Consider the following 13,304-nt stretch of genomic DNA (forward strand, 5'->3'; position numbering starts at 1 on the left):
GAAGGTCTGCAACGTGGCTTTTAGGTCTGGGGATGAGTAGGGCCTAAGGACAGCCAGGGCCAATCAGTCCATGGCATCAGGGAGGCCAAGCGGGAGTACTCCAGGAAGATGGCCCACCGCTTCAATGACAGCATTGACATCAGGAGTCTGTGGCGTGGTATTCAGACTATCACGGACTATAAACCCTCACCACAGAACTGCGACAGCTCCACCTCCCTGCTAAATGAGCTGAATTCTTTGCTCGCTTTAAGGCACACAACAGCACCCCCTGCACACAAGACTCCACCCCCTCTTGGTTCCCAAGTGCTGACACTGACCCGGGACACCGTGAAAAAATCTGTCAACATACGAAAAGCCCCGGGCCCAGATAACATACCTGGTCGTGTTCTGAGGGACTGTGCAGCTGAACTCACAGATGACTTCATGGACATCTTTAACACCTTCGTGAGTCAGGGTGTTGTCCCCACGTGCTTCAAAGCCACCACAATCATCTCGGTCCCAAAGAAGTCATCTCCCTCCTGCCTCAATGACTACCTTCCGGTAGCGCTCACTCCCATTCTGATGAAGTGCTTCGAGCGGCTAGTCATGCACCACATCAAGTGCCCCCGCCCCCACCCCCTCCTTGTACCCCTTCCAGTTTACATATCACTCCAACCGGTCAACCGATGACGGCCGTCTCCACCGCCCTCCACTCTGCCCTCACACACCTGGACTCTAAGGACTCATATGTCAGAATGCTGTTCATAGACTTAAGCTCAGCATTCAATATCATCATCCCTAAACAACTGATCTACAAACTGGACAAGGTGGGGCTCAACACTGGCAGCTGGACTTTTTTATTTTTTTAATTTTTTAAATTTTTTAAATTTTTTAAATTTTTTACATTTATTTAAAAAATTATTTTTTATTTTTTATTTTTTATTTTTTTGTCAATGTCTTTCTGTCTCCAAAGTGTTCTGTAAATTGACTGTCTGTTGTCGTACTAGAGCGGCTCCAACTACCGGAGACAAATTCCTTGTGTGTTTTGGACATACTTGGCAAAGAAAGATGATTCTGATTCTGACAGGGAGACCGCAGGCAGTATGGGTCGGCAGGAACACATCCAGCACCATCACTCTGAACACGGGGGCCCGTCAAGGTCTTGCCTCTTCACCCTGCTGACCTATGACTGCACACCGACATACAGCTCCAACCTCTTCATCAAGTTTGCAGATGACACAACTGTGGTGGGTCTCATCAGCAACGGGAACAACACAGACTACAGGAGTGAGGTGAACCGCCTGGCTGGGTGGTGCATGGACAACAATCTCTCCCTGTATGTGGAAAACAAACAAGGAGATTGTTGTGGACTTCAGGAGAGCGCACTCCAAGCATGCTCCCCTGAACATCAATGGTCCTGTGGTGGAGAGGGTGCACAGCACCAAGTTCCTGGGAGTGCACATCACCGAGGATCTCTCCTGGACCAGCAACACCTCATCACTGGCCAAGAAAGTTCACCAGCGTCTCTACTTCCTGCGTAAACTGAGAAGAGCCAGAGCCCCGACAGCCATTGTGTGCTCGTTCTACAGAGGGACCATAGGGAGCATCCTTATCACAGTGTGGTACGGAGCCTGCACCGCATCTTACCGCAAGACTCTCCATCCATAGTGAGGGCAGCTGAGAAGATCATCGGAACTCCCTGCAGGACATTTACAGCACCCGCCTCACCCGCAAAGCCCTCCGCATAGCAGAGGATGCCACCCATCTATCACACAGCCTCTTCAGTATGCTGCCATCACGCAGGAGATTGTGGAGTCTGCGGGCCCGGACTAGCCGACTCAAAGACAGTTTTATTCATCAGGCTGTGAGGAATCTGAACTCTCTGCCCACTCTGCCTCTTCTGTCCTCTGCCCACCTGAACTCTGACGCCCCGCAAACATGAATATGCACAAACACTCTCACACACACACACACACACACATTCACACCAGCCACTTTAGCAGCATTGGGGTTTTGTCATCTAATTTATAAATGTCTTATTTGCCTTGGTTCTCTGACCTTGACTATATGTTGCACACGCCACCTGACCTTTGATATTTGCACATTCAATTCAGAAATTTTATACTATATATACTATAGTTTATTTAGCTTTTACAATGTTGTATATTGATGTTATTATTTGTACTGTCTTTTGTAGTACCGTGGGCCCTTGAGTACTGTAATTTCAGTCCTCTGTATGTGTTATGCATATTGAAGAATTGACAATAAAAGTACCTTGTACCTTGTAAATGATGTGTGTGTGTGTATATGTGTGTGTGTGTGTGTGTGTGTGTGTGTGTGTGAGAGCAGCCAACTCACTGCAACCAAATCTACACTCAGGTACAAATAAAGTTACCTAACCTAACCCAAAAGAGGAAAGGAGCTACAGCAAAGGGATGGATGGATGGACAGACAGACAGACATTTGGATTTAAGAACGTGACTTTAAACTGCTTGTTTCCGAGAACTCGGTTTGCATTGAAAGCAGTTCTGCAGAATCATTTGAACAGACAGTGAACCACTGGCCATGACCACAGCTCAGTAATAGAAAATAAAATGTGAGATAGTAGAGAAGAAAAAGTCCACCAATCTCCCAAAGAAAATCATGTAAGGGGAATGAACAATTTTATTTTAATTTAATCTTGATGCTGTGAAGAAAACACAAGATGAGGGTTATGTCCAAAAGAAACCAAATATTAGTGTTGCTTGAATATTTTCACAGTTGGTCAAAGTCAGATCCCAAAGCATTTTATTTAAGTGTAGCAGGAGTCTGTAGTATTTCCAAAGCTGACATACCATGAACATCTTTTTTTCACCCTACATGTTGACCTAATATTCTCATAATATACTCAAATTTGTTGAACCTTTTGTAAAGTAAGGTGCTTTCTCAGTAGAAGCAAGAATGTAAATCATGTTCGCTTGCTCGAGAATCATTGGCTCTGGGTTGACTGACAAACTGACATCTTAAATTATGGCCTTTCGGTCTTTGTTGTCTTTCCAGATTTTTCTCTAGGACCTTAGCCAGATCTTCAAGTTTACAAATGTGATTAAGCCTTGGAAAAGCTACATGTTTGTTGGATACATTTCAGATATGCTTGGCTTGAGGGTTTAGAGCGGAAAAGAGGCTAATAGGTGTTTCCACCAGCGTATTTGGACTTGTTTGTTGACTTTGCTACTCCACATCAATGTTTAAAGTCGTCTAATCACTAATCATGTGTATTTGGCATCTTGTCTTCCACCTGGCCCATTTACAGAAGACTTGACTCACCCATACGCTACCATCTCAGGACTATAACGCGTTGCCAAAAAGGAGATTCTTCAAACGCCTGCACAGGCCCTGAAATGAGCTGTCTGTCAATGAAAATCCCAGTTAGCACCGCGCCGCTAGATTCGGCTGGTCCAATCGCTCCCAGTTTAAAAAAAAAAAAAAAAAAAAAAAAAGCTGGACCATGGGACTGGCAGCGAGGAACGAGAGCAGCGGCGCGAAGTAAAGCGCCTTCGTTACTAAAAGGTGTTCAAAAATGCACGGACAGCAACTGCCACTGCCAATTACAACTTTATTTATCATAGAAGTTGTAAGATACGACACACATCAACATAACACGTGTGTTGCTTCAGGACACTGTGTCGTAACAATTGTCGCAGTACAGCATATTTTAAAGGTTTGTCGTGATGGCAAAAACGGGGACCCCCAGTGCAGGGAAGGAGGGAGGCAAGGCCAGAGGGCAGGATGAACTCAAAAAGGATGATTTATTCTCAAAAAAACAAAAAAGCATACAAGGCATGTGGAAGCAAACACAAAATTATTGAAGTCCAAAAAACAAATGTCAAAGTAACAAATAAACATGGGGAAACACTCACCACTAGAAAATAATGGGACTCTGGAAACGTGATGTGTGACGACAATGACCCGACAAGGACTGAAAGAAACCAGGAAACTAAATATAGGCAAACTGACAAGACAAGGAGGCAGTGGCACACCTGGACAAGCCACGAGTGGCAGGAGGGAGCTGATTGCTTGACACAACATGTGACACAGGAAAACTCGACCAAACATGAGAAAAACCAAATCTAATCAAAACCAAGTCAACAAAAACACACATCATGGTGCGCTATAAGCGTGTGGAAATATTTTACCAAAAATGAGATTGGTAGCACAGTCACTTGCAAAATATGGAAGTCAATCTCAATTACAGCAAAAGCACAAGTGAAATAGAAACAGTTAAACAAAGAAATGCAGATAAAAAGGAGTAGAATGCAGTGTTGAAAAGATGGACTCAAGGCACCTGAAATTAGTAGAAATTGTTACACTAGAATATGTAGAGTACAGTAGGACAGTTTGAACCTTGTGACTTTGTTGGTGAGTACTGGAGTTGTATTAATGATTTAGAGATTATTTATTATTCATTCATTCATTTTCGAACCGCTTTTCCTCACTAGGGTTGCGTGTGTGCTGGTGCCTATCTCAACTGATTTCGGACAAGAGGCGAGGTACACCCTTAACTGGTCGTCAGCCAATCGCAGGGCACATAGAAACAAACAATAATTCGCTCACTCACATTCACGCTTACGGGCAATTTAGAGTCTTCAATTAACCTACCATGCATGTTTTGGGGATATGGGAGGAAACCGGAATACAAGGAGGAAACCCAAGCAGGCATGGGCAGAACATGCCAACTCCACACAGACGAGGCCGGATTTTAGCTCAGGTCCTCAGAACTGTTAGGCAGATGTGCTAACCAGTTGTCCAAGTGATTTAGTATTATTCTTTGTTTTAATTTCTTTTTGTGTGCATAAGTCCACACCAACTCGTGAGGAAATTTCAATTTTGTGTATACTTACTGTCTACACAAAATTCTGACCTTGTTAAACAGGTGTAATTGATTGGATAAATGTTTGTATACATGCTTAGTAAATTCACATTTTTTGTATCGCATCCGGATGGCTTTAGGTATTCTCAGTCCTGTACTGTGAGTCCCACATAGTTACATAAAAATATCTTTGTGATTGTGCAGGCCACTTTGAGTTAAAAGAGTATACATGTGCACAAATATTTACTGTAGTAATAATGACTATATCAAACCTTGTGACACATCCTGAACTCAAACATCTACCAACAAATAATGACAGTTTGGTCTAAGAAATCTTGCACAGTAACCACAATATATCATCTTGTATTATCAAAATGCCATATTTTTAAAAAAATTCAATATTTAACAGGTAAAGCAATTGAGAACAGTTTCTCATTTACAATGTCAACAAGAGGCAATTTGAGAAAAAGGGTTCAGTGTCTTTCCCAAGGACACTTCGACAGCAGACACTCAGAGCTGGGATTTGAACCGCTTGACTTGAACCAGTCGTCAGTGGACGACCCGCTCCATCAACTGAGCCACAGCCACCCTAAGTTGAAGATTCCATTGTATCGACTGTACTTCATGATGCCAGACATCAGACGAGGCTTGGTAAGTACAGTTACTTACATCTCGCTGACACACTACATACCAAACTGATTATAAAAGAGTAAGCATTGTCACAAGCAAAATCACAACAACAAACTGAAATACTTCATCATCCATTAACCTTCAATTGGCCTGTAATGCCATCAAAATACAGTAACTGTACTCTCTGGGAAATCTACCAGACAAAACATATTTGGATAAACAATACACAAACTGAATGTTCTTCAATTGTAATTACATTTCAGCATAGCCTCAGCTTGCATGTTTTGTGTTTCTTTGTTATTCAGTTGCACATGTACTTACCTCTTCAGCATGAGCGTCACAAAGCTTGTTTCCTGACAAGAGTTTATTCTTCAAGCTCTTGTTCTGAAAAAGGATGAAAGAGGAGATGATGAAATTGGTGTCTTGTGGTTTATGTTCCTTTACATGTTTTGTTATTTTACGATTCAGTGGACCTCACTTTCTCAGGCTGGGCTAGAACTCTGACAGTGAGTGCTTGGATGCCTCTCAATGTCAGAATTGATTTAGGAGCGCTTGGAGTGCCCTCTCACCAGATGTAAGAGCTTACGTGCAGGTAACAAAAGCAGCTAAAATACTGCTACAAAATATGAGAGAAAAATAATATATGGAAACTCCGTAATTTAGTACAAAATATTAGAGAAAAATAATACATGGAAACTCTGAAAGATGTGTTTGATGGACAAAGATTTCAAAGGGTGGATTTACACTACATCATCCAGATATGGGAGATAAAATGTAGCAATTGTTCCAATATTTCTTTCTCCCAAGTCACAATATAAAAAGTAACAATACAACTGCAGACATTGCAACATAAAATTAAAAAGCACACCTTCACAGGACAAGTTTCACCCACACACCTCTATGTATATATTTTTAGTATGACTGACAACTTAGGATATTGAGCTAACATGCAATTGGCCTGTTTGTGCCATTGCAGCAACTCAAGCGCCCATAAATAAAACTACAGCGTTAACATGGTTAGTCAGGCTGAGTCAATACTAACAAAACTTGTTAGTGGTATGAGATCATGTGAAATAAAAAAACAATGTCTGATCATTTTAGTGTGTGACAGTTATTGTAAAAGAACTGCACAGAACTCTGAACAGTAATATTATCACTACTGCTCGCCAAACCCAAAATAGAAATGAAAAAAACAAAAACTAATTGCAAGCCAAGATACACCAAATGGCGTCGCCAATTTGACGACTTGCACTGATCTACTAATTAGATCCAATAAAAGAGCTGTCCCAAAAAGTCTACCTTGACATAGATTGTAATGGGTACTTTTAATTGAGCCCATTGTGTCAGGAAGTTTTTACAATTAAATTAACTTATTTGGCATGCTTTCTTCTGCTCCTTGGGAACATTTGGGGAAAAATCATTTCCCATCAACAGCATGTTTCCCGAGGCCACAGCAGACCTGTTTGCCTGAAATATAGTGATTTGGGCCATTATTTTCTCCATATTCAAGTCATACTTAGTTTTTTCACGATGTATTAGGGCATTGTAACAAAATGGTGGCCTGGGGGCCAGATTCGGCCCACGACATCATTTTATGTGGCCCGCCAAAGCAAATCATGTGCATTGACTTAGTTTTTGCTAAAATACCAAAATTGCAAATTGTCTTCCTTTTCAATAACATTGAGATATTAAGGATTTATTTTTTTTAAACCAAGCCCCCTTTTGAAGTAAATTGCGTAATAGTTGAACAGTTTTTTTTAGTTTTTTTTTTTTTATATGTAATAATATGAGACGATCATACACTTATATGGGTTCACAGTCAAAACGGCCTTTGGAGGAAAACCATAACTACGATGTGGCCCACGACAAAAATGAGTTTGACACCCCTGTATTAGGGTATCGATGACGGGCCATGGGAGGAAGGCACACTCCAATTCCGCCCACAGTCTACCACAGTTACCATTAGGTTCCCTCCTGGGCTGTCACTTCTGATTGGGTGCCTCATGTTTTCTCATGTTCATATATATATATATATATATATATATATATATATATATATATATATATATATATATATATATATATATATATATAATGGATATGGGTGAATGGATATGTATATATATATATATATATATATATATATATATATATATATACATATATATATATATATATATATATATATATATATATATATATATATACATATATATATATATATATATATATACATATCCATTCACCCATCCATTTTCTGTACCGCTTTTCCTCACTAGCGTCACAGGCGTGCTGGAACCTATCCCAGCTATCTTCAGGCAAGAGGTGGGGTACACCCTGAACTGGTCACCAACCAGTCAAAGGACAAGACACAAATCATGTATTTTTGCCATGCTTGAGGAGGAGACAGAGCCCGGGTCTTCAGAACTGTGAGGCTGATGTGCTAACCAGTCGTTCGCAAGTTAAGGAATTTAAAAAAATATATGTATTTTTTCTTTTTACATTTTATATTTATATATTTATCCATCCATCCATTCATCCATTTTCTGAGACGCTTCTCCTCACTAGGGTCGCGGGTGTGCTGGAGCCTATCCCAGCTATTATCGGGCAGGAGGCGGGGTACACCCTGAACTGGTTGCCAGCCAATCGCAGGGCACATACAAATAAACAACCATTCACACTCACATTCACACCTACGGGCAATTTAGAGTCTCTAATTCATGCATGTTTTTGGGATGCGGGAGGAAGCCGGAGTGCCCGGAGAAAACCACGGGGAGAACATGCAAACTCCACACAGTTGGCCGGGGATTGAACCCCGGTCCTCAGAACTGTGAGGCTGACGCTCTAACCAGTCGCCCACCGTGCCGCCTATATATATATATATATATATATATATATATATATATATATATATATAAATATATATATATATATATATTTATACATATATATATATATATATATATATATGTATATATATATAATATATATATGTATAATATATATATATATATATATATAAAATGAAAAAGAAAAAATACAGATATTTTTTAAATATATATATCCATCCATCCATCCATTTTCTGAGCCGCTTCTCCTCACTAGGGTCGCGGGCGTGCTGGAGCCAATCCCAGCTGTCATCGGGCAGGAGGCGGGGTACACCCTGAACTGGTTGCCAGCCAATCGCAGGGCACATCGAAACAAACAACCATTCGCACTCACAGTCATGCCTACGGGCAATTTAGAGTCTCCAATTAATGCATGTTTTTGGGATGTGGGAGGAAACCGGAGTGCCCGGAGAAAACCCACGCAGGCACGGGGAGAACATGCAAACTCCACACAGGCGGGGACGGGGATTGAACCCCGCACCTCAGAACTGTGAGGCTGATGCTCTAACCAGTCGGCCACCGTGCCGCCTAAATATATATGCCTATATATATATATATATATATATATATATATATATATATATATATATATATATATATATATATATATATATATATATATATATATATATATATATATATATATATATATATATATATATATATATATATATATATATATATATATATATATATATATATATATATATATATAGGCTTGGGTGGAGTAGAGTAGAGTAGAGTAGAGTAGAGCCACTCCTTCTCCACATTGAGAGGAGCCAGATGAGGTGGCTCGGGCATATGATTAGGATGCCTCCTGGACACCTCCCTGGTGAGGTATTCCGGGCATGTCCCACTGTGAGGAGACCCCGGGGACGACCCAGGACACGCTCGAGAGACTACGTCTCCCGGCTGGCCTGGGAACGCCTTGAGTTCCCCCCGAAAGAGCTGAATGCAGTGTCTGGGGAGAGGGAAATCTGGGCGTCCCTGCTAAAGCTACTGCCCTGGTTGACACACATATAGGTATACATATAATATATGTTAGAATAGTATAGGACATGTATGAGGGCAGCAGAACAGAATACATATATATACATACATATACATACACACAGTCTTTTTGGGAATGATGCAACAAGTGTTTCACATCTGGATTTGGGGATCCACTGCCATTCCTCCTCGCAGATCCTCTCCAGCTCTGTCAGGTTGGATGGTGAACGTTGGTGGACAGCCATTTTTAGGTCTCTCCAGAAATGTTCAATTGGGTTTAAGTCAGGGCTCTGGCTGGGCCATTCAAGAACAGTCACAGAGTTGTTCTGAAGCCACTCCTTCCATATTTTAGCTGCGTGCTTAGGGTCATTGTTTTGTTGGAAGGTGAACCTTCGGCCCAGTCTGAGGTCCTGAGCACTCTGGGGAAGGTTTTCGTCCAGGATATCCCTGAACTTGTCCGCATTCATCATTCCTTCGATTGCAACCAGTCATCCTGTCCCTGCAGCTGAAAAACACTCTCACAGCATGATGCTGCCACCACCATGCCTCACTGTTGGGACTGTATTGGACAGGTAATGAGCAGTGCCTGGTTTTCTCCACACATACTGCTTAAAATTAAGGCCAAAAAGTTCTATCTTGGTCTCATCAGACCAATAAATCTTATTTTTCACCATCTTGGAGTCCTTCAGGTTTTTTTTTAAGCAAATTTAATGTTTCTTGCACTGGGTAGAGGTTTCCATCGGACCACTCTGCCATAAAGCCCCAACTGTTGGAGGGCTGCAGTAATGGTTGACTTTCTAGAACTTTCTCCCATCTCCCGACTGCATATCTGGAGCTCAGCCACAGTGATCTTTGGGTTCTTCTTAACCTCTCTACCAAGGATCATCTACCCCTATTGCTCAGTTTGGCCGGGCAGCCAGCTCTCGGAAGGGTACTGGTCGTCCCAAACGACTTCCATTTAAGTATTATGGAGGCCACTGTGCTCTTAGGAACCTTAAGTGCAGCAGAACGTTTTTTGTAACCCTTGCCAGATCTGTGCCTTGCCACAATTATGTCTCTGAGCTCTTCAGGCAATTTCTTTGACCTCATCATTCTCATTTGTTCTGACATGCACTGAGCTGTAAGGTCTTATATAGACAGGTGTGTGGCTTTCCTAATCAAAACACAGTTGGACTCCAATGAAGGTGTAGAAACATCTCAAGGATGATCAGAAGAAATTGACAGCACCCAAGTTAAATATATGAGTGTCACAGAAAAGGGTCTGAATACTTATGGCTGTGTGATATTTCAGTTTTTCTTTTTTAATAAATCCATCCATCCATTTTTTGTACCGCTTTATCCTAACAAGGGTCACGGGCATGCTGAAGCCTATCCCAGCTATCTTTGGGCGAGAGGCGGGATAAACCCTGAACAGGTCATCAGCCAATCGCAGGGCACATAGACACAAACAACCACATTCATACCTATGGACAATTTAGAGTCTTCAATCAACCTACTATGCATGTTTTTGGGATGTGGGAGGAAACCAGAGTGCCCGGAGAAAACCCACACATGCAAGGGGAGAACATGCAAACTCCACACAGGCGAGGCTGGGATTTTAACCCCGGTCCTCAGAACTGTGAGGCAGATGTGCTAACGAGTTGTCTACCGTGCCGCCTTTTTTAATAAATCTGCAAAAATTTCAACAATTCCGTTTTTTTCTGTCTATGTGGTGTGTTGTGTGTACATAGAGGAAAAAATTTACTTAAAAGATTTTAGCAAATGGCTGCAATATAACAAAGAGTGAAAAATTATTTTCCGTACCCACTATATATATATATATATATATATATATATAATTTGTATTATTTTTTTAAACCACCTTCTACAAGTCACTAACTTAATTTGATGCATTACTATGTGAGGCAAAGGATGATCATTCCAGATATCTGACAGGGCCTCTGCTCCCTAAAACCTGCCTTATAATCTAAACCCCGACATATTATAAACTTATGAAACTAAAATTTCAGGCTTTTTCAAGCTTCTTACACAAAAGTGCATTTTGAAAGGTTTGCACATTTCACTTCAAAATAAAATAAATAAGTGAGATATTTAAAATTTCTATTTAATATCTATGTACTGCAGGCAAATGTGACAGAGGAAATGAGCTGACATAGCAACAGTTTTGTGATCCAAAGAGGCAAAATTGGCCAAGTATTAATTCCAGACAGTTGCATCTCCTCTCACTCCTACAGAGGGAGCACCATATGAGGACATGTTCAACTGGCAGCTGTCAGAAAATGTGATGTATTTAAGCCCCTGGACATCCTCTGAGTGAAAATGAGATCCTCAAGAGCCTGTCTGTCACAGTGCATTATGCAAAATGCAATACTCTTAGCTGCATATGTCCAAACGTGTTAGTCCCGGAGCACTGTAAATATGTGGACCTGGAATTAAAGGAATATTGTTTTTTAAGCAGCACGGTGGAGAATGGTTAGAGCGTCTGCCTCACAGTTCTGAGGACCAGGGTTCAATCCCCGGCTCCACCTTTGTGGAGTTTGCATGTTCTCCCCGTGCGTGTGTGGGTTTTCTCTGGGCACTCCGGTTTCCTCCCACATCGCAAAAACATGCATAGGAGGTTAATTGAAGTCTCTAAATTGCCCCTAGGTGTGAATGTGAGTGCGGATGGTTGTTTGTTTATGTGTGCTCTGTGATTGGCTGACAACCAGTTCAGAGTTTACCCTGCCTCCTGCCCGAAGATAGCTGGGATAGGCTCCAGCACTCCCGTGAGCATTGTGAGGATAAGCGGCTCAGAAGATGGATGGATGGATGGATGGATAAGTTCCGAGCGGTGTTGGCTGAGGCTTTGAGTGGGAGGGAGCACGTCAGATTTTGACATATCGTGAAAGTGTCCTGGTCTGTGGTCTGTGGTCTGTGTTTTGGTTTGGGTTATTTCGTTTTGTTCCATGTTTTCCTGTGTTCCATGTTTGTCGTGTGATCATTTGGTTGTTGTGTCCACCTGTTCTCGTCAACCTTCTACCTTGTGTCGACCAATTGGCTCTCTCCAGCCACTCGTATCTTGTCCAGGTGTTCCTCGTTGTCTCGTCAATCTGTTTGTATTTAGTTCCCCGGTTTCTTTCACTTCTTGTCGGTTAATTGTCATTGTGGTATGTCATTGTCCCTATCTGTTCCACGTCTTACTCACCAGGCATAGTTTGTTTCCAGTTTTAGATATTCAAGTGTTTCTTTGTTATTTGGTTTGGTTGATATCTGTTGTGGGACTTTGTTTAGTTTTGCTTTATCCATGTTCCTTGTTTGCCCTTTTTGGAGATTAAATATTCTTTTTTGAGACTCCTGCAGTCCTACATTGACTCCCTGCTTCCCTGCAATTGGGTCCTCCGTGTTTTTGCCTGTTTTGGTCTAATTAGACTAAGACTGTCAAAAACACAAGTACTGTAGTTGTGATTTAAGTTGACAGGGTCCTCAAAGTGATTTTGAGAGTCACCTCATTTAAGAATAATTATGTTGAACAGAAAAATAAAAGATCATTCAACTGATGAAGCAGCATCGTGAGCAAATTTATTTATTTATTTATTTTTCTTGGTCAATGACTGACAATCCACAAGAGAACTGGGGATTGAGCCTACAAACTTAATGCTGTGAAGCCACATATCTAACATCTGATCAAATCCACAAAAATATTAAATTCTAACCTCAACATTTAATGACTTGGAATGGCGCAGTACTGCAAACCCAGACGCTACCATAGACATCCATTTTATTAACTGAAAGACCTCACCTTCTATAAATAATACATCTTAGTTGACAAAACAAAATGTACTGTATTCTCTAACCAAACACATTTTGAGCTGGTCTGAAATGAGAGGCTTTCTAGCTAGTCGGGCCTTGCGTTTGTCTTCTTTTTATTGTCACAGGAATTTAGGGAGAAAATAAAAACACTTAAACAAAAGAAAAATATCAACAGCCAG

The 13,304-nt window shown here is 41.2% G+C and overlaps 1 protein-coding gene across 4 annotated transcripts in view; it reads right to left on the minus strand.

Annotated features, from left to right (window-relative positions):
• Positions 1 to 13,304, minus strand: part of luzp2 (leucine zipper protein 2) — a 207,437-nt gene that overhangs the window by 39,644 nt on the left and 154,489 nt on the right. For all 4 annotated transcript variants that reach the window (XM_061762022.1, XM_061762012.1, XM_061762003.1 and 1 more), the window contains exon 6: positions 5,780 to 5,842. In XM_061762022.1, coding sequence (XP_061618006.1) covers positions 5,780 to 5,842 — 63 coding nt within the window. The remainder of the gene's footprint in view (positions 1 to 5,779; positions 5,843 to 13,304) is intronic.

Source organism: Phyllopteryx taeniolatus, chromosome 2, assembly GCF_024500385.1.
Source record: "Phyllopteryx taeniolatus isolate TA_2022b chromosome 2, UOR_Ptae_1.2, whole genome shotgun sequence".
Taxonomy (NCBI): Eukaryota; Metazoa; Chordata; class Actinopteri; order Syngnathiformes; family Syngnathidae; genus Phyllopteryx; species Phyllopteryx taeniolatus.